The 21,189-nt window shown below is 40.0% G+C and overlaps 1 protein-coding gene across 1 annotated transcript in view; it reads right to left on the bottom strand.

Annotated features, from left to right (window-relative positions):
• Positions 1-20,687, bottom strand: part of LOC117873641 (Y+L amino acid transporter 2-like) — a 33,426-nt gene extending 12,739 nt beyond the window's left edge. The window contains exons 1-7 of the mRNA XM_034763234.1: positions 20,163-20,687; positions 19,505-20,012; positions 13,435-13,560; positions 8,269-8,413; positions 7,034-7,157; positions 6,147-6,250; positions 3,594-3,690 (exon numbers count right to left, since the gene is read on the bottom strand). Coding sequence (XP_034619125.1) covers positions 3,594-3,690; positions 6,147-6,250; positions 7,034-7,157; positions 8,269-8,413; positions 13,435-13,560; positions 19,505-20,012; positions 20,163-20,231 — 1,173 coding nt within the window. The 5' untranslated portion in view covers positions 20,232-20,687. The remainder of the gene's footprint in view (positions 1-3,593; positions 3,691-6,146; positions 6,251-7,033; positions 7,158-8,268; positions 8,414-13,434; positions 13,561-19,504; positions 20,013-20,162) is intronic.
• Between the last annotated feature and the right edge of the window lie 502 nt (positions 20,688-21,189).

Raw genomic sequence — 21,189 nt, 5'->3', positions numbered from 1 at the left:
TTGTTCAAGATCCAAGGGGTGGATCCTGACTCACCAGGAGTTGGTGGGAGGAAGGAGGGGGAATGGTTAATTTCTCCCTGTTGTAGATCCCAAGGGGGGTTGGAACTGATTCACCAGGAGTTGGTGGGAGGAAGGAGGGGAATGGTTAATTTCCCCTTGTTTTAAATCCAAGGGGTTGGATTTGTTTTCACCAGGGATTTGGTGAAGGTTTTTCAAGGTTTCCCAGGGAGGGAATCCATTGAAAATGGTGGCAGCCGAACCAGAGCTAAGCTGGTAATTAAGCTTAGAAGTTTTTCACGCAGGCCCCTACATTTGTACCCTAAAGTTCAAAGTGGGGATCTCAGTCCTGACAAGCCTCATAATGGGGAGCATTAGGCAACCTCACTAACAGTCGGTGCTACTGGCCCTGGATATATTTTAAGAGCATATTAAAAGAGGGTACTCAGGCCTATACACCTTCCTACAGTATCTCTCTGTCATGCCCCTTGCTCCCCTTAATGAATGCTTCTCTGAGGAATAGTCTGGGCTTGAAGTATACTCTAAAGGTCACCAAATCCAGGTTCTGGTGAACCAAGAGAGTATGCGTTCTACAGACAATATATATATTTGACTAAAACATGAAGTAATTTACCTTTCATTTGTTTTCAAATCTATTAATATTTAAAGAGAAGTTCTCTCCCTTGCATCCTATTTTTCTTCTCCTTATCCTGCAACGATGTCATAATGATGAATTTGTAACATCACAATCATTTTCATGGTAACTGGCTGATGTCACAAATCCAAGACTATGACAACTTCACTGCAAGAACCAAGGACCAAGAAGAAAACACAACATGGAGTTATGAAGCGAAAAAACTAACTCTTATTAAGACATAACTATCAGAGAAGGTTACTGGCATAGTAACATGCTTCTTCTATACAGTGAAATCTGTGTTAGTGACCACACTTAACAAGGAAACGTCCAACTAAGGGACTACCTTAAAGTATCCCCCAAACTTTCAAATGCAAACTTACCTTTACCAGGTGAGCAACTCACTAACATTACCAGGGACTGCCTATGTTTAGTCCTAGTCACAGCCAAATCCTCTTCTACAGCTGCTACTGCATTGTCCCTAAAGCTCTGTGTGGGGCTAATGAAGACACCTCACATGCTCATGAGATTAGAGTTTGTCAAAAAGGGATATTTCCCCCCATCTCCTTTTTAATTTTGAAAAATTTCAACCAGCTAGATATTCCCCATTTGTTTTGAATTTGGAAATTTGATCTGTGGCAAACAGTATCCCTGAACGACAAGTCGCACAAGCTGAACCATCCCATACTAGCCTATTCAGCATTTAAGAGTCCCAGGAGCTTTGTCATGGAATTGTTCAAGTAAACTATAAGGCAACCTTTATGAAAAAATGTAGTCAGTCCTCTGGGTGGTTACTTACCCCAGGGTTCAATGTCATCACTCATTCTTTCTTTTTTCTATGGACTGCTAGATTTGTCAAATTTTCAAACTTTACTCATTTTATCTAATGCACTTTACTGATGTAGGGCTTGATCCTGTCCCACTGAAGTCAATGGGAGTTACGACATGAACTTCTAGGGATACAGGTCCTTAAATTTAATAGTAACAATAACAACACAAATATTTATATAATTATTTTGTATTCAAAGCACTTTACAAATATTAATTTGTAAATTAATTGTAAATTTGCCTACCTTACCACATCTCTCTGGTAAGGTAGGCAAATATGTATTGTTTTCCTCCTTTCTAGAGGAGGAAACTGAGGCAGAGATATTCAAGTGACTTGCCCAAAGCTAGAAGAAGAGTCAATATCAGATCCATAATTAGAACTGAGGTGCTCCTAGCTCACAATCCACTGGACAAGATTTTAACTTTTAAATATCTGCCTTCAAACAAACACTATACAGGACATTGTATTTCTGTGCACTGAGAACAATTAAGCAAAGATTTCTCCCTCTAGAAGTGTAGTAGAATGTTCCTCCTTTTGAGCTTTCTACAAACAATTGGACTTCAATGAGAGTTACAGTATTTGGCCTCAAAGACTGCAGAACTGAGTCCAGATGTGAATGAGCCCTAAAATCTCTGAATCCTAACCACTGATTTATTAAAGAGCACAACTGAAAGAGTGCATTCTTCCCTCAATAAACACAGAAATCTTCTATTCTTATAAATGGGAATTATGTTCACATGTTAAGAGAACAAACCCTTCCCACTGATACAAGTGTAATTCCCACTAGTGGGAATATTCAGACTCAAATGACTCATTCCTAGATTCCTACATTAAGGCAAAAAGGCACTTTGATCATCTGCATAAGACAGGCTATAGAATTTCACCAAGTGAAATGAATAGTTTAATAAGCAGCAATAAATGCTTTATGATGGATTTCCCCCCCTCACTTTAATCTATTTGATTTCTGGATTAATACTTGCAATCATTTGTACTAATTTTGTATCTTACAGCTCCCTGTCCCTGTGTCCCACAATCTCATTTACAATGAAATGTTGCTCTTGCGCCATAATATCTCATTTTAATTTGTAAATAAGATTTTAAAATACCTATAAGTGCCCATCACAAAGAAGATTCCTTAGTGCAATTAGAGAAGAATAAAGTAAATATGGATGTAAAAGTCTAGCTTTAGGAACCCAATTTTAAATACCTTGATCCAAGTATTTTAAGTGCTGTGACAAATGTGTGTATATATTGTTTTAAAATTCTTATATACTTTAGCACATGACTACATAAAGCATTCTTCATTGGGAAGCTGGTAGTATTTCATTGTGAGTCAATCTTCCTCTTTCCCAAAGCCAACTAAACTAATTCTCTTTTTAGCGTGTGGTATTCACCGAAGAATTTCAGTATGTGGCTTTGTGAATATGCAAACCCACACAAAGACTTAGGCTATGTATGCACTACAGCTTACGTCGGTATCAGTTTAGTCAGGGGTGTGAATAAGCCACCTCGCTGAGTGGTGCAAGTTACACTGACCTAAGTGCCGGTGTGGACAGTGCTATGTCAGCGGGAGAGTTTCTCTTGCCAACATAGCTACCATCGCTTGTGGGGACTGGAGTAATTAAGTCGATGGGAGAGCTCTCTCCTGTCAGCATAGAGCGTCTGCACTAGCCGCTGCATCGGTACAGCTGTGCGGCTGTAAACTCTGTGGTTATGCATTTTAAACCTTCCCTTTTTTCTAACCTAGATCAGAACACAGAGACTAATTAATGTTAAATCTTGGATAAACTGAGAATTTTTGTTGCAATATCCCAACTATTTTTAAAACTGATTCAGATAAACCTCTACAGGTGATTTTAACACTAGTTTGGGCTGATTAACCCTACCCTCTGGGCCTACTTCTCATTCACACTAAGATCACTTTACCTGGGTGCCCTTAGTGTAAATGAGAATCAGGCCGTGTGGCTCCAACTGTTTTAAAAAACAATTTAGTTCAACTAGCTATTTTGGGGAAACTTCCCCAGTGTAGACAGGCCTGGAGAAATGGAGTGTAAAAGGGATTCATAATACTTTACCATTTGCAGAAAATTCCCAAAATAGTGAGGAAAGAAGTGGAGAAGTACTGTTACTTACATTAAAGAAAAGAGCAGGGATTGGTGTGAAACACTTTATATGAATCAAACTCAAACTATCAGGAAGGTGTCCTTCTCTGGCTCCAACATAAAAAAGCCTAACACAAAAGGAAAGAAAAAAAGTCTAATTAGCCAAGCAGAGTCCTTCTGTTTTTCCACAAAGGCAGAACCAATTATATTTTTTGTTGCTGTTGTAAACATTTATGGAGAAAAATGCTTTTTTGTTGTAAGTACCATTCTTTTGTCCACCTTTGCCTTTCACTGGATAATAGACAGCGCTAGTGTACATGCCAGGGCACAAAAACGTCTCCATCATTAAGGAATTATTTGACTTAATGTGACAAATGTAGATCAGACTGCTACTAGGTAATCAGAAGACTGCACTTGCCCCATTTTAAGTAGTCCTTCATTTGAGAGTTCCAATAATAAAATCTGTGCTACTGAAAATAGTACTTCACTGCAAGCATATGTTTATTGTAGAAACATTGCACATTGCATTAAATATTCTTGAAAGAACTTCCTGTAGCCTGAAATATTCTGAATGCTATTGCTCCTATAATGTCAAAAGACCCTACCAGGACTATCAAAAGCCACCACAATGCTTAGAGAGGGGCAATTTGACAGCAAAAAAAGTATATAGTCCAGTCCAATCCTCTGTGCTGAGCATGCTTTCTTTTTTGGGGGGGGGGGGAGCCATATCTGCACCTTTGCATAGGTGGAGAAGCTCCATGCAGTCCTTTAGGTTGTAAGCTCTTTGGGACAGGGATAGTCATTTACTACTATATGTTGGCACAGCCCTAGCACAAAGGGACTTTGACCTGGTTTGCCTCTAGTCACTAGCACTAACTAACTAACTAACTAAATAATGCCCTGTGAATAGCAGTGGGAGGGAGAATGTAAGTTTCAAACAAACAGCATTGGAATGTGCTGGACTTGTCTCTTGAATTTGGTTCTTTCATACTTATAGCTGTAGACACAGAAGATGAGACCTACAGTATTATAGCTGCATCTTGGTTTTAAGTGTTTTGGTTTTCTTCAAGCGTTTCAAGTATACACCTGTCCACAGACAATATGCAATTATGCTAAATACGTAGCTATAAAGCATGAACTATTAGCGTTGAAATAAATATTTATTAACCCAAATATTAAAAACTTAATTTAGATTCAGATTAACTTGCAGCTATATACAGACAATTCACCACATTTGTTAGGCCAAGGGCAGTGTTGCTCCCCACAAATGAATAATAACTCCACACTAAACTTGCATATTCTGAATTATTTTGCTTTGGCGTTACAGAAAGATGACCATGGAACTACATGATATTATTGGACAAAGATGGTGCTAAATGATGTCCTTATATCCTTGGATTGTGGCATTTCTTCAGGTTTGGTACTTCTAATGTATTCATGCACATGGCAACATTAGCAGACTTTCAATTCTGTTGAATAGGATCCATATCAAATTTATGAGATTGATGATATGTAAAGGTCAATTCTGGCTTGACTGAAAGAAATTTTTTTTTCCTTAGGTGGTCCTTGTTTTTCTGTTTAAAGCAGTTCCAATACTGTTTATTATTTATGAATTATCAACAGGAACTATTATAGGATCAGTTTCAAATATCACAGTATAGCAATATCCAGCATGACAAATGTCTTTGACAGATGAAAAAGGAAGAATACAAATATTCTTCAGTGTAATAGAAATAAAGTTGGACTATTAATTGACTCTAAAATAACACCGCTACTCAGTCATGCTATTTCTCACTGGAATCTGGAGGTGTGCTCAGAGATCTTTGTTTTATTTATTCAGATTTTACCCTACAAGCTCTCTGAGCCACAGAGATTTGTGCTGGGCTTTACATACAAATAAAAGAAGAGAGGCGCATGCCCTCAGCGGCCTACAATCATAGGGCCACACTATGGCAGCTAATTACTGCTTGGCAAAGGAGGCTGTGCTGAGCTGTACTGCTGCAGCCAGAGCACCTGGAAACATTATGCCAAGACATGAGTGTACCTCATACAATGCCTCCCAAAGCACCCCACCATGAAGGGGTAGTGAATCTGCTGTGTCACTAACTAGAAGGGGCAGTATACACAGAGAGACAATGTTACAAGGCCTTTTCCCTACCATGTCTCATTTCTTTTGGGATGGTTCACTCCGCAGGTGGCACTAATAGGAAACATTCTTTGTGTACCAGGAATGCAACTGGTGTCAGCCATGCATGGGAGTCTTACAGCCTCCCTCCCTATACCTGCCCCATCTTTACCCTAAATTTCTTGTAGCAAGTCTGCCAGTCAAGTTAGAACAAAGTGATAGAAAGAAACTCAATGGTCACTCCTGTTAACATTCTACTGCTACCTTTAGACTGCATTCTTAACATAGAGTGCATTACTTTTATCCTACAATACTAAACGCCTGAAATGGAGATAGTCACAGATTCTTAACTTCAGCAGGTCCCACTGCAATATATTATTAAATGATGCCACTTACTACAAAGTGCTATTGATTGTCCTTTGAGTACTGCCTGCCTTTTACATGTTTGATGTTTCATACCTGGAAGCTGCAATAGTTGATGAGTTTAATCCACCATAACAGGACATGGCCACTGCAATAGGAATTATCCACTTAGCATAACTAAGGGCTTCATTACCAAATGTCTGCAATAGAAAAGAGAGTGCATGAGGCTAATTACATTAAATATGCAATGACAGCCTTGCAAAACTGTCAGGAAAATTTATCAGTCCAAGCACAGAGTCTCCTAGCCCATTCTTTACCATGATGATAATGAAAACTACTCCTGCTGAGTGGGTGATTGGAATTTTGAAAGGCTGATCAATGCTAAAATAAATCCTACATTAGCATTAAAACAAAATTGGATTTTTGTTAATTTCTGTAAATTGGGTTTGAAATAGTGGTTTTCATGCAGATTAGGATGTATAAATCAATTGTTGAATTGTGTGTTAATAACTATAGACTTTCCGTATTGTATAATATGTTGACTATATTTGTTTGTATTTTGGGGGTGTGAAATGCTAATAAAAGTTTGAGCAGCGCTTAGCAACAATTTGTCTCAAAACTATTTCTGCCAGTGTAGAGTGTTCAGTGACAACACTGAACATCATGAAGTAGAACTATAGCAAAATTGGTTTATTTAAAACAACCGCTACATCTAGGTCATTGTTAGGATCAGGATTTACAGAGATTATACAATGGTTTAACAAGCATCAGTTCACAAAGAGATATGCATTATGTCTGAGCCATCACAGTGTACTGGTGTTATTACACAGAAACAAGTAGTTATAGCTCTTAAAAACACACTAATACACGAAACACCTTAATTGGCAGGGTAAGAAATCTGCTGTATAGGGGACCAAATGAGAATCTTCCACCGCATTATACGTATTATAAACATTTGCCTTAATAAACTTCACACAACTTACCACTGCCACTGCATCGCTTGTTAGAAGAGCTGGCATGTCCAACACTACATAGTATGCTATGTTAGTCAGCAAGTAAATAATGGTCACAATAGGCATTGAAATTGCAATTGAGAGGGGTAGATTCCTACAAAGAGAGAGATAAAATGGTATTGCATCGTATTAAAATGAGAAATGCTCCTCCCAGATACAAGTGGGTGAGGTAATATTTTTTATTGGCCCAGCTTCTGTTCGTGAGGGGGACAAGCTTTTGTGCTTACACAGAACTTTTCTGCAGGTGTGGGAAACTTATTCAGGCTTGCTCCACAGGTCGATATAAGCTGCCAATCTAGCTGCGGAAGTGTCTTCACTTAAATTTGGCTCCTGTCAATGTATGTGCCTCTCCATGCTGATTCAGGCTTTGTCTACACTTTCCAAAGTAATCTAGTATCAAATAGTATCAGAGGGGTAGCCATGTTAGTCTGAATCTGTAAAAAGCAACAGAGGGTCCTGTGGCACCTTTGAGACTAACAGAAGTATTGGGAGCATAAGCTTTCGTGGGTAAGAACCTCACTTCTTCAGATGCAAGTCAGAAGAAGTGAGGTTCTTACCCACGAAAGCTTATGCTCCCAATACTTCTGTTAGTCTCAAAGGTGCCACAGGACCCTCTGTTGCTAGTATCGAATATTACCCCTAAGAATGTGAACCTTTTAACCTTTAGGTGTAGACCAGGCCTTGGAAATGAACGTTTCCAGAACACTAGTATAACTCTTTTGTCTCTCCCCTTTGCCCCAGTTTATTATTACAATTGATTTTGGCTCATTTCCTCGAAAGTAAAATACAGCACTGGCTGACCAAAAAAAAAAAAAAAAAAAGGGAATTTCAAAGAGCCTGTGGAAGTTAGGCACCCAGATCCTATTCATTTTCAGTGGAAGTTGGGTGCCCTAATTCCTTAGGTGCCTTTGAAAATCCCATCCTAAAAAGTAAAGAAAATAATGTCACATATGGAGCTATTGACTTTTTGATATAATACATCTGAAGAGATAAAGGGAAATCACATAGTGGTATGGTGCTTAGTAGGTCTTTTCAAAAGCTAAGGAGTTTTTTATGGATAGTAGTTTGATTAATTTAAAAATTAGGACCCCTCCGCCCCCTGAAATACACACTGAACTCATCCATTGGGTTATTGAACAATCTATCTTGTCATGTTTTCATAATCTTTGTAACACTCTTTGGGGGATTTGAGAGTATGCACAAACCTTTCAGGATTCCTCATCTCCTCAGTGACATAATTCAGAGTATCCCATCCAGAGTAGGAAAAGAGGGCTGAATACAGAGCAAGTGCTATACATCCTACATCAGTTGTTGAACCTTCAAATGGAGCTTTAAGATTTTCTGTTTCTCCTATGTAAATATTATAAAGCAGTTATAGGTTATGTTTAAATGTTTTTCTATGTTATCTACGTTAGGTATATACACTTCAGCTAAACAAAATAAAAAAAAAGCTACTATTCTCAGACCATAAAACCTTTTAAAAATATATAGATAGTTTCATAGCATCGGAGATATAAAAAAGCTTAGTCAGTTAGAGACATCAGAACATCTCACAAAGAGTGACATGGAACTACACATGTAAGTAATGTTTTTCCATATTTGTTGTCTGACTATTATGGGACTAGTTCTGACTTGATTAATAAGGGACTGCCATTGACTTCAGTGGGACCATTCACACCCTCTGTTAAAAGCCCAGGAGAGTGTGACCAGTGGATAGGATGGGAGTCAGGAGGCTACAGTTCTATTCCTGGCCCCTTCTCTGACTTGATGTACGACTCACGTCATGTCACATCTGTGCCTCAGTTTCCCCATCTATAAAATGGGGATAATTATAGTTACTTTCTTTTTAAAGCACTTTGAATTCTATGGATAAAATTGCTATATAAAAGCATAATATTGTCATTTTTAGAAGTTAATTTCTGTAATGCATTTATTAATGTGAAATCAGATATGATGCAATTCTAATTATATACAGATATCGTTGTAGATTTATTTAAGCATCCAGCAGGGGAAAAACTCCTGGGGTCCAGGTTTTCATTAGCATGCTAAAGAAACTGGTTTGAATAAAAATGTTTACCTCAAATACCCAGGGAAAGTGGAAGTGGAGGAAAGACTTTTAAAATTACCAAATATGCAGAAGGAAATTGAAAAATCACTTATGAATAGAAATAGAATTATGTATTATGGGTGAGACGACCATTCAGACATTTTACTCAGTTAGGAGCAAAGGGAAGCCTTCTTTATAAAGTCACCCTGAACACTAAGAAGGTAGTTAAATATGTGGAATTCATGGGTTACACACAAGCAGTAAGCTATGGAGACTGACAGAGTAAATTTTGCAGCTACTAGTGTTTCACCTTTGTAACAAAATCTCATACACAGTTACTGTTAGAATTGGGATAGGTGGGGTTAAATCATAGGATCCATCTACACTCCATGGAGAGGGACTACAGATGTGGGTCTGTGCTCACAAAGAGAGACACCTCTGACTTTAGTGGTATCAAAACAGAGTGACAGGGCCGAGAAACTTACCTTCTAAAAACAGCATAGTTTCAAAATCACAAACATTCATAATGTCCAAAACATAAACACATTTGACTATATCAGGAATACGGAAGCTAGGGGAAAACATAACTGTTCTCAGTAAAATAACTGCTGAGCGAAAAAATATTGACCTGATCACAAATTCCTGAGTTTCCTTCATCCCTCTCCCCAACTTCCTATTGCTTCACCATTTTAATACCCTGAATCTATTTAAATATAATATAGATTAGGTTACGCTCATCCCCTACTAGTTTAGGGCTTGTCTATACTTACAATGCTGCAGAAGCTGTAGCAATTAGTGAAGATGGAGAGTGTCTCCTGTTGGTGTAGGTACTCCATCTCCATGAGAGGCGGTAGCTATGTAGCTATGTCGACAGGAGAAGCCCTCCCATCGACACAGCGCTGTCTACACTGGAGTTCAGTCAGTATAAAGCATCACTCAGGTGTGTAGATTTTCCATACCCCTGAGCAACGTAGTTATACAGACATAAGTTCATAGTGTAGACTAGGGCTTATCACAAGGATTGGCAATCTTTGGCATGTGGCCCATCTGGGAAATCCGCTGGCAGGCCGGGATGGTTTGTTTACATGCAGCATTTGCAGGTTTGGTCGATCGCAGCTCCCACAGACCACAGTTTGCCGTTCCAGGCCAATGAGGGCTGTGGGAAGCAGCGTGGGCCAAGGGATGTGCTGACCGCTGTTTCCCGCAGCCCCCATTGGCCTGGAATGGCGAACCACAGCCAGTGGGAGCTGCGATTGGCCGAACCTGCGGATGCTGCAGGTAAACCGTCCTGGCCCGCCAGCTGATTTCCGCTGATGGGCCGCCAAAGGTTGTTGATCCCTGGCTTATCAGATGACTTGACTCCCACTGAAAGCTCTTAGCATTCTTCATTCACAACAATAACATTTGCTACCTCTCCATCTCCATTTCCTAGCCAGATTAGAAAATATAGTAGAGAATGACTATCAGCAATGTTCTCCTCCCCCATTCTCACTCCTTGTCCTTAGAGCTATGTTCAGCAGTTTGCTTCTGATCAGAGCTGACAGATCAGAGACAACTCGCATATTCTGACCTACTAAGGCCTGTTTACACACAAAAGCTATACTACTTTTCCTATACCGGTATAAATAGTTCAGCTCCCTGAGCATGGAGACAGTAATATCATTATAAAAGTGTTTGTGCCAGTGTAGCTTATTTCTGAACAGGAACTTATTTGTTGCTCATGTATTTCTATTAGTCTGTCTTGTCTTTTAGAGTGCTAGCTCTTCAAGAGAGAGACTGTTTTTTACTATGTGGTAATACAGTGACTAGCACAATGGAGTTTATAATCCTGGTTGGACCCTGGTTCTCCCAGAATACAGACAATAAAATATCATCCTAAACCCTGTCTTTATTATAGGCCTCGGTCCAATAACATTTTCTCTTCTATTAAACTGAAACTCCTCAGTCCTATCTACATTATGGTCAAAAAAGTGACCACATAAAATGGTCCCTACATATGCCACAGGACTGCTCCCTGTACATATTGACTAGGGGTGTCGATTAATCGCAGTTAACTCACGCGATTAACTCAAAAAAATTAATCGCAATTAATCGCCGTTTTAATTGCATTGTTAAACAATAGAATACCAATTGAAATTTATTAAATATTTTGGATGTTTTTCTACATTTTCATATATATTGTATTCTGTGTTGTAATTGAAATCAAAGTGTATATTATTTTTATTACAAATATTTGCATTGTAAAAATGATAAACAAAAGAAATAGTATTTTTCAATTCACCTCATACAAATACTGTAGTTCACTCTCTTTGTGGTGAAAGTGCAACTTACAAATGTAGATTTTTTTGTTACATAACTGCATTCAAAAACAAAACAATGTAAAACTTCAGAGCCTACAAGTCCACTCAGTCCTACTTCTTGTTCAGCCAATCGCTAAGACAAACAAGTGTGTTTACATTTACGGGAGATAATGTTGCCTGCTTTTTATTTACAATGTCACGTGAAAGTGAGAACAGACGTTCACATGGCACTTTTGTAACCAGCATTGCAAGGTTTTCTAAAGATAACTACAGCACTTGATCCAAGGTTTAAGAATGTGAAGTGCCTTCCAAAATCTGAGAGGTATGAGGTGTGGAGCATGCTTTCAGAAGTCTTAGAAGAGAAACATTCAGATGCGGAAACTACAGAATCCAAACCACCAAAAAAGAAAATCAACCTTCTGCTGGTGGCATCTGACTCAGATCATGAAAGTGAACATCCATCAGTCTGCACTGCTTTGGATTGTTATTGAGCAGAACCCATTATCAGCATGGACGCATGTCCCCTGGAATGGTGGTGGAAGCATGAAGGGACATATGAATCTTTAGAGCATCTGGCATGTAAATATCTTGTGACGCCGGCTACAATAGTGCCATGAGAATGCCTGTTCTCACTTTCAGGTGACATTGTAAACAAGAAGCGGACAGCAGTAACTCCTGAAAATGTAAACAAACTTGTTTGTCTGAGCGATTGGCTGAACAAGAAGTAGGACTGAGTGGACTTGCAGACTCTAAAATTTTACATTGTTTTATTTTTGAATGTATTTTTTTGTACATAATTCTACATTTGTAAGTTCAACTTTCATAATAAAGAGATTGCACTACAGTACTTGTATTAGGTGAATTGAAAAATACTATTTCTTTTGTTTTTTTACAGTGCAAATATTTGTCATAAAAATAAATATAAAGTGAGCACTATACACTTTGTATTCTGTGTTGTAATTGAAATCAATATATTTGAAAAAATGTAGAAAACATCCAAAATATTTAAATAAATGGTATTCTATTATTGTTTAACAGTGTGATTAATCACACGATTAATTGCGATTAAATTTTTTAATCGCTTGACAGCCCTAATATTGACACATTTATGGCTGCTTACTTTTCTGACAAAAATAATTTTTTACTATTTTTTTTAACATTTGTTAGCATTGCAGAGTTTTCTCTGTGTGAGAGCAAGTCTGCAAAATGAACCTGGAATCTGAAATTTGAGCAGTCCTCTTTCTGATTCACACATCATCACTAGCAATAAAGATTCTACAAACGGAATTTGGTTAGCAATTCTGCTGATGATGCACAAACCAGAAAGCATGCAGTTTGCATTTCATATCCCAGGTTAAGTTGGCAGAGCTGGGGCATTTATTTAAAAAAATCTATTAGTTGGAACCTGAGGAAAATTTGATCTGGAACCACTGACAGCCAACAAATATGCTCTAGTAAGCAGAATAACTTCTTAGAGTATAACCATGTTGTAATCCTTATTGATCCTCTACAGCTAAAAATGAACCAAGGGTAGATCAAGGCAGTTTAGGCTAAAGTGTGGTTTCAAGGTTGTATGAAGACTAGGGTTCAGAATTGCTGGCACTGAAAACTTTTCCTGTTCTCATGAAAATATTTGGCCCCATATTGCAAACTATTGAGACGCTGGGTCCGAGCCTGGGTTAGCATGATTTGTGTGTAGATGGAAGGGGGCTAGCCTTGAATGTGAGTTTGAACCGCGGGTTTACATTTTGGTGGCCCAAATGTCTACACTGAAATTTTATAGCCCTGCAGAACAAGCCCTATGAGCCCAGGTGTGCCGTGGGTCTTTTATCACAGTGTAAATGGAGCTTAAAGCATCCTACAGAGCAATATAGCTGTCACCTCTTTTTCAGGAAATTAACAGCTATTGCCCAGTGCATAACATTTTATATGAAAGTGTGGATTCTGATACTACTGTATAGATTTTGACTCTCAGATACTGTTCAGTTTTTTAAAAAAATGTCTAAAATGAAATATATTCTTACCTTTACTAATTTTATAAAGACCCACCGAGATGATCATGATAAGGGCCATAACTTTTGCATATGTGAACAGATCTTGTACTCTGGTTCCCCACTTCACATTGACACAGTTAATAAATGTTAAGGTGCCTATTGAGAAAAGGAATACAAATGAGATAGGTGCTTTCTTAAATAATACACCTTTCAAGAAAATGAAAGTTACAAGTACAGAAAAACTCTTTCAACACTTCAGAATTATCTAGACTTTTACTGAAAGCAATAGAAATTGACTATAATTAATTTTTAAGTCAGTTTTTATTTTTTATTTTTTAAAAAGAACTAAAACTTACTGCATGGAGGCTGCCATTTCCTGGTAATAGGTTGGAAGAAAGAGAAATTAGGAGAGGAAGGAAGACATTCTGCATTGAAATCAGTGGGAAAGCACTGGGTTTTGAATTCTGATTTTAGGACCAACCACTGTTTACTTTATTTGAATCATCTCATTGATTTCAGTGGAGCTACTCACATGAAGCAGGCAGGATTTTGATTATTATTTATTTGGATTACAGTCGTGCCTAAAATCCATGATGGAGATTAAGGCTCCATTGTGTTAGGCTCTGAGACAGTCCCTGCCTCAAAGACGTTGCAGTCTAAATAGACAAAGAATGCAAGAAAGGAATCTACATTTCACACCAGGAGAACTGAAACTATGTTGCTTTTCCCTGGTCACACAGGAAAGTCTGTAGCAGCGTTGGGATTTGAATCCACATTACCTGAGTCCCTTCCTTAATCACAAATCCAATTTTCTTCTCTTGGGCCCTCACTTTATATTTCTTTGTTGCTAGCCAGTAGAGCTGGTTTGAACATTTTCACCCAAATATACTGTTCTGTCAAAACCAAAACATTCCTGGGTCCAGGTTGAGGCTGAGCAAAGAGAGAGACTCTGTAGCCTGTTGGTTAGGGTATTAGCCTCGAAAGACGGGGGTTTAAGTCTTTACCTGTTTGGAGTGATCTGGGATGAAAAACTCTGTTCTAAACAGTGAGTTTGGTCTCCCAGAACAGGGCCTTAACCACCAGCCTACACATGAACTCCAATGGTTTTTGTGAAAACATTCAGAAGGTTTTGTTTTCATTCCAATGCAAAACAAAAACAGATTTTGAAATCTCAAATGTTGCCTGGAAATGGAACTGTCCTTTTGTCAGCTCTACTAGCAGTGCCTAGGAATTCCAGATGGAGAGCAAATGTGCATACACCTCTTTGGAAAACATCCCCTTGTCTTGCCTTATTCAGCCCTGACAATCTTTCCTCCGTCGCACCAGCTTGTCCTCAACACTATGGCCAACCTACCATCTGGGACAATGATCTAGGAAGGAGGCAGAGATTAGAGACACACTATTTGTCAGGTGGGTGGGTGGATGTGCAGTTACCTATTAGGTCATCCATTTAACTCATCTACTCAGTGCTTATCAATGCAGAATTTCCATTGCAATATGTTCTCCAATTCTTTGCTTGAGACATTTAAAATTAGATGAACAATGGGACTTCACTCACTTTCTTTGAGAGAGACTTTCATAGTATAACAGATCACACTGTTAGGATGCTTTTCCTATTGCTCACCTTACATTTACAGAGGGAAGGAAAAAAGAAACTACAACATGGAAATGCTTCTCCTTTGGGGTCAGATTCTATACTGACTTGTGCAACCATGTGGACTGTGCGGGGAGTGTCTGAAGTTGCAAGTCAGCAAAGCATTTGGCCCTTAGAACTTCAGACTGGATCTCAGAAAGGAGCAACCAGCTGTAGCAATATCCAAAGATCATTTAGAAGCTATTAGCTGCCACGTCCTATTAGGAACTTAGTAACTTATTCCCTTCTCAGAACAAGGAACAGTGTGTGTGACTCCTTGTGTCACACTTTGTTCCCTGGTCTAGTCCTGTCCCTGACGCAGCTAAAGTCATTTTATTGCTAAACCAGATCTCCACCGAGCCATGTGCTGATGGAAATAGCCATTCAGTTTAGTCAGAGAAGTTAAAACCTAATGAGGTGACAGAATAGTTTGTTAGTTGCCACATGTCAGCAGCACTAGAAGCTCAGGTAGTGGAGGGGCACTCTGCCATCATATCCTACCCCCAGCCCTCAAGAGAACCAGGGCTGGCTCCAGGCACCAGCTTAACAAGCAGGTGCTTGGGGCGGCCAAGGGAGAGGGGCGGCACCTGCGGCAATTCGGGGGCGTTAGGTCCCTCACTCCCTCTAGGAGCGAAGGACCTGCCGCTGAACTGCCGCCGCCAATCGCGGCTTTTTTTTTTTTTTTTTTTGCTTTTGGGCGGCAGAAATGCAGGAGCCGGCCCTGGAGAGAACACAGAGACGTAGAGGAGGTGACACCGTACAACTCAGCACTGCAAAATGGAGATGAGTAGGGGATGTGGGCACATAGCATGAATCAGCAAAGTTAGAGACGAGCAGCAGGGCTAACTGACTCTTCCCTCAACGCAACAGCAGCTGGCTATGAGGTGTAGAGTACCCTGGAGCACTGGCTAGGGACAAGGATTCCTTTTTCTGTAGCCTTTAGTAGGCCTTTTTCGACACAAGTTTCTCTCAGAAAATCTCCCTCATTTGGGCTTTGCTCCAGTGTTTTATCCTTTCATCCATACCTCACTTTTCTTTAGTTTTAAATGGGAGGAAAGCTATTACAGCCATTTAAATTATATTGCAACTTAAAAATTATTCTTTACAATGGTGAAAATAGTATCCAGTATATAAGATGCCAATCCTGTAAACACTTACACACATGCTTACCTTTATTACTGTGAGTAGTCCCGTTGATTTCAGTGGGACTACTGTGCCCTTTGAGGTTTGATACACCATGGCATTTCTCCTTTATATACCACTGTGATGCCAATGAAATCAGTGGTGTTACACATTGGCACACAACTGGAGTAATGCAGTGGTAACAGGCTCTTGGTCTAAAAAATATTAGATTTTACAGTGAATTGTTCTAAGACAAACACCTTTTTAATGTCAGAGTAGGGTCCAATTTGAAACATATCTATCTGAGTGATTTCTCTAAAGCCCACTCTATTAACAAATGTGGTGTGCACATTAAAATAGGATTCCATTCTCTATAATCAAAAATCACCATCTAGGCACTGGTAACTTACTTAACTTACTTACTTAACTGGTTCCTTATTCCTAGAAGAGAACATTTGCTTTGACAGAGTTAGTAGCTAAGACCATGACAATGCCAAGCATCAAATTATATATTTCGACTGCCAAACCAAACATCTCTCTCAACTGTCTCATATTTTAGATCCAAATCTAACTCTTTCCCACCTTATGTTCTCCCTCTTTTTATGTCTGTAAAAGAATGGAATCAGGAACTCTACTTGATCAGGGTATGGAAATTTTCATAGTAAGGAATGGAACCCCCAAAGTTTTGCTATTTTAAAAAATGAATTCCTCATTTCGAACTGATCCAGTGTTGAATGAAGTGAATGGATGAACTCCCATTGACTCCAATGGGCACTGCAATGGGGCCTTAGCATGTGGGACATAATTGAAATTCCAGGGTCCTATATTTGCATATGGACAGATTAAATGCTGTGAAAGCCACCTACTCTAACACATCTGTATTGGGAAAGATCTAGAAAATAATTTTTATTCCTTTACCATCTTCCTTTGTTTCAGCAGAGAAAGCAATTAGAGCAGGGGCGGGCAAACTTTTTGCCCTGAGGGCCACATTGGGTTTCCGAAATTGTATGGAGGGCCCGTTAGTGGAGGCTGTCCCTCCCCATACAGTCAGGTGTGGCCCAGACCCTGCCCCCTATCTGCCCCCCCCCCCCCCTTCCCCCCCCCTGATCCCCCCCCCCCCGGGACTCCTGCCCTATCCGGCCCCCTTGTTCCCTGACCACAACATCCCCCGACCACCACTCTGAACTCCCCTGCCCTCAATGCAACCTCCCCCCCGCTCCCTGCCCCCTTACTGCGCTGCCTGGAGCACTGGTGGCGCTACAGCTGCGCTGCCCAGAGCACCAGGACAGGCAGCCGCACTGCCCGGCTCGAGCCAGCCACACCACCGCGCAGCACAGAGCACCAGGTCAGACTGTGGCTCTGCAGCCCTGCTGCCCAGAGCATTGCACCAGCAGCGCGGTGAGCTGCGGCTGCGGGGGAGGAGGGACAGCAGGGGAGGGGCCACAGCGGGGGAGAGGCCAGGGGCTAGCCTCTCTGGCCAGGAGCTCAGGGGCCGGGCAGGAGGGTCCCACGGGCCACAGTTTGCCCACCTCTCATTCTTTTAATATCCTCTAGCACTTAGAGGCAGAGTTGTAGATTTCTATGAATGTAATTGCCCCAAAAGGAGGCTGCTCTAGGTGAAAAATTGTAGCTTTTTAAGTTAGCTCAAGTGAATAAAGAGTCTTTTCGCTCCACTTGAAATTATTTGACCACTGAAAAATATTTGATTTAGGATTGTTGATGTATCCTTTCACTTTCAGGATCTTTATTTTATTTAAAAACTATGCAGATTGTGGGATAGCAGCACATTGTAACTAATGGTGTTACAAAACAGAGCAACTGATCCACATGAGGAATACAGCAAAAATCACTCAGACAGGATCCAAAATGAATGCTTAAAGAAACTGCTGTAATTAAACACCATTCCCCACCTCCCATTTAGTAGTTTATGGAACAATACCAGGTTCCATCTGGGGAGAGAGAAATAGATCCCGTGTGTGCAAGTATGGAGATGATCTAAATCAGTGGTTCTCAAAGCTGGTCCACTGCTTGTTCAGGGAAAGCCCCTGTCATCTGCAGGTTCGGCCAATTGTGGCTCTGGCCGCTCCAGGCCAATGGGGGCTGCAGGAAGGGCGGCCAGCACATCCCGCGGCCCATGCTGCTTCCCGCAGCCCCCATTGGCCTGGAGCAGTGAACCGCAGCCAGTGGGAGCCACGATCGGCCAAACCTGTGGACGTGGCAGGTAAACAAACCGGCTCGGCCCGCCAGGGGCTTTCCCTGAACAAGCGGCGGATTGGCTTTGAGAAGCACTGCTCTAAATCACAGTTAAGCTAATAAAATATATTAGAATAGATCTACTTTCTAATAAATTAGATATTTAGAATACTGAAGAATGAGGAGGACGGCAGTGTAAATCATGGTCTCTGTTTTTCAGACGTTAACTTCCTGTCTGCCTCAATGGGGAGTGCTAAAAGTATAAACAGGATTAATTGCAGAGAAGACATTTTCTCAGAATTCACAGCATACACTACTCTGTTATACTCATTCCTTAATATACACTAGCTGCGTCAGCTGTCTTTTAGGGAATGCTCTGTCTTGCCTCATGGACAATTGATCATGCTGTTGCATATACCAAGAGCAGCACATAGATTATACACAGTTCTGTGTATGTGGCTCATAAGGTTTTATACTACCATCCACCACTGTAGTATCTGAGCACCTGGATAGCAGAGGACGGGACTCAATGCTGGTCCCTTCCAGTCCTATGTACCTACATTTACCTTCAAGGCTTCCACCTAAAATCCATAGCAACAGCAAAGTCCTTAGTGGACTTCATGGAGTGTCCGGAACTTCTACCTTTTGGGGGTCAAAACTCTGCTTGAGGTAGAGCTTTTGGTTTTTATTTTATTTTTTAAGATTTTATTATTTTTTTGGTTGGTTGGGAGGGGTTAAGGAAGAATGTCAGTGTTTCACCAATTTTCACTCACAAGCAGTTACTGATTTATCTGAGGATATGTGAACATTTAAAAGCCCATTGAAGCCAAAGGGAATTTTCCCATGGACTTCAATGCAGACTTTGGGTCAGGCTCTTGATCCATAGCAAAATGTTTTCTTTTCTATCACCAATCATAGTGTCTCTCAGCCAAAATGTTGGAAACCCTCCCTTCCTGCCCCCCCAACTCCCACTACCAACCCCATATCCCACAAAAATTCAATCCAGAAGAGAGAGAATACATTCTTATGAATTTGTCCTCGGTAAAAAATTGTTATTTTCACAGAAAATTAAGGGGGAGGGTAATCTGACAAGGCTTTTATGAGTACCTGCATTAAATTAATTCATTTCTACCAATCACAAACTTTACTTACAGATGCAAGCAGCTGCAATCAACCTGACTGCTTCGTATGGTGGCTCACAGGATGGAAAAATTGGTTGAACAATATAATTAGCAAATGTAATTGCTATTACAGCCTGAGTTGTTGGTTCAATAATGAGCAAGGAAGACCACAATCTGATAAAGGCTGTGAATTCACCAAAAGCTTCTAGTATATAAGCATAGCTAGCTCCTGATTTAACAATGGATGTTCCCAGTTCGGCATAACACAAAGCTCCAAACAACGAAAAGATCCCACCAAGGGCCCAAATGAATAGTGAGAGTCCATAGGAGGCACTATACTTCAAAACACCTTTGGGTGACACAAATATCCCAGAACCAATCATGTTCCCTACTATTAAAGAAACACCATTAAGCAAAGTAATTTCTTGTTTCATCTTCATTTTTTCTTGCACATTTTCAGCCGCTTTGTCCGTTTCATGTACTCCATTCTTGGATGAGTTTTTTTTATTACAGCATATGATCCAGGAGCCTGACATTACCTGAAAATGAGTAATGAGAAAGAGACATTTTTTAATGCATATCACATATGTGATTAACTCTGTGATTAACTGGATTAACAGAATCCACCATCATGATTTATAGGTAGGGCCTTATCGGTAGGCTAATTTTGATTAAAAAACAAAATCTACCTTATTGGTAGGACTCCTACAATTACAACACTGAAATTTCAGATTCTGTCTCTCTTCCATCAGCAACATGGTGCCACTTCAATGAACTATTTACTATCCCTAAAGTTTGTCCATTTGAGTACTGGAAATAAAAAGGGAAAAGTTAGAGTGAACTGATTTTGTTGGGCCAATCTGTGAACTCTTAATAACCTATTACCAAAAGCAAGTTCCAAACAGGAGTTTTGCACAGCATAATATGCTTAAATGACAAGAGCTTATGATTGCTATCAGAAAATGCAGAGCACCTGGCTTTTTTGAAAGTGCCACCACCAAGATTTAATTACATACATAAGTGTTATGCTGCTCAAGACTGTGTCAATGTCTATTGACTTGTAAGTTGACAAATATAGGTGGAGAGGGTAGCTCTGCCTATATTGAATATGCCTAAACACTTTCTGTTATAAGATCCTATCTTCAGTTGCTTATAATTTTGTCAAACTTCAACCATTTGGGCTAAAATTTTCCATCTCAGGTGCCTGGCTCACTCTGATTTTTTTTTTTATATATAGTTTCAGCTAAAAAGTACAATTGTTTCTCAGAATTAAATTAGGAAAACAAAACAAACCATTGTTAGGCCCGCATTAAAATAAAATCTTACAACCGCTTTGTTGAGATGCTTTAGCACCTCCATGAAGAAGAGTGGGGCTTGAAATTTTGCAGGGGCATTACATGGTATCAAAAAATATGGCTTTTGCCAATCCCATGAAAACATGGTCCAGTCATAGAATCATAGAATATCAGAGTTGGAAGGGACCTCAAGAGGTCATCTAGTCCAACCCCCTGCTCAAAGCAGGACCAATTCCCAGCTAAATCATCCCAGCCAGGGCTTTGTCAAGCCGGGCCTTAAAAACCTCCAAGGAAGGAGACTCCACCACCTCCCTAGGTAATGCATTCCAGTGTTTCACCACCCTCCTAGTGAAATAGTTTTTCCTGATATCCAACCTGGACCTCCCCCACTGCAACTTGAGACCATTGCTCCTTGTTCTGT

Source organism: Trachemys scripta, chromosome 2 (genome assembly GCF_013100865.1).
Source record: "Trachemys scripta elegans isolate TJP31775 chromosome 2, CAS_Tse_1.0, whole genome shotgun sequence".
NCBI lineage: Eukaryota > Metazoa > Chordata > Testudines > Emydidae > Trachemys > Trachemys scripta.
This window is presented reverse-complemented; position numbering and strand designations above follow the sequence as displayed.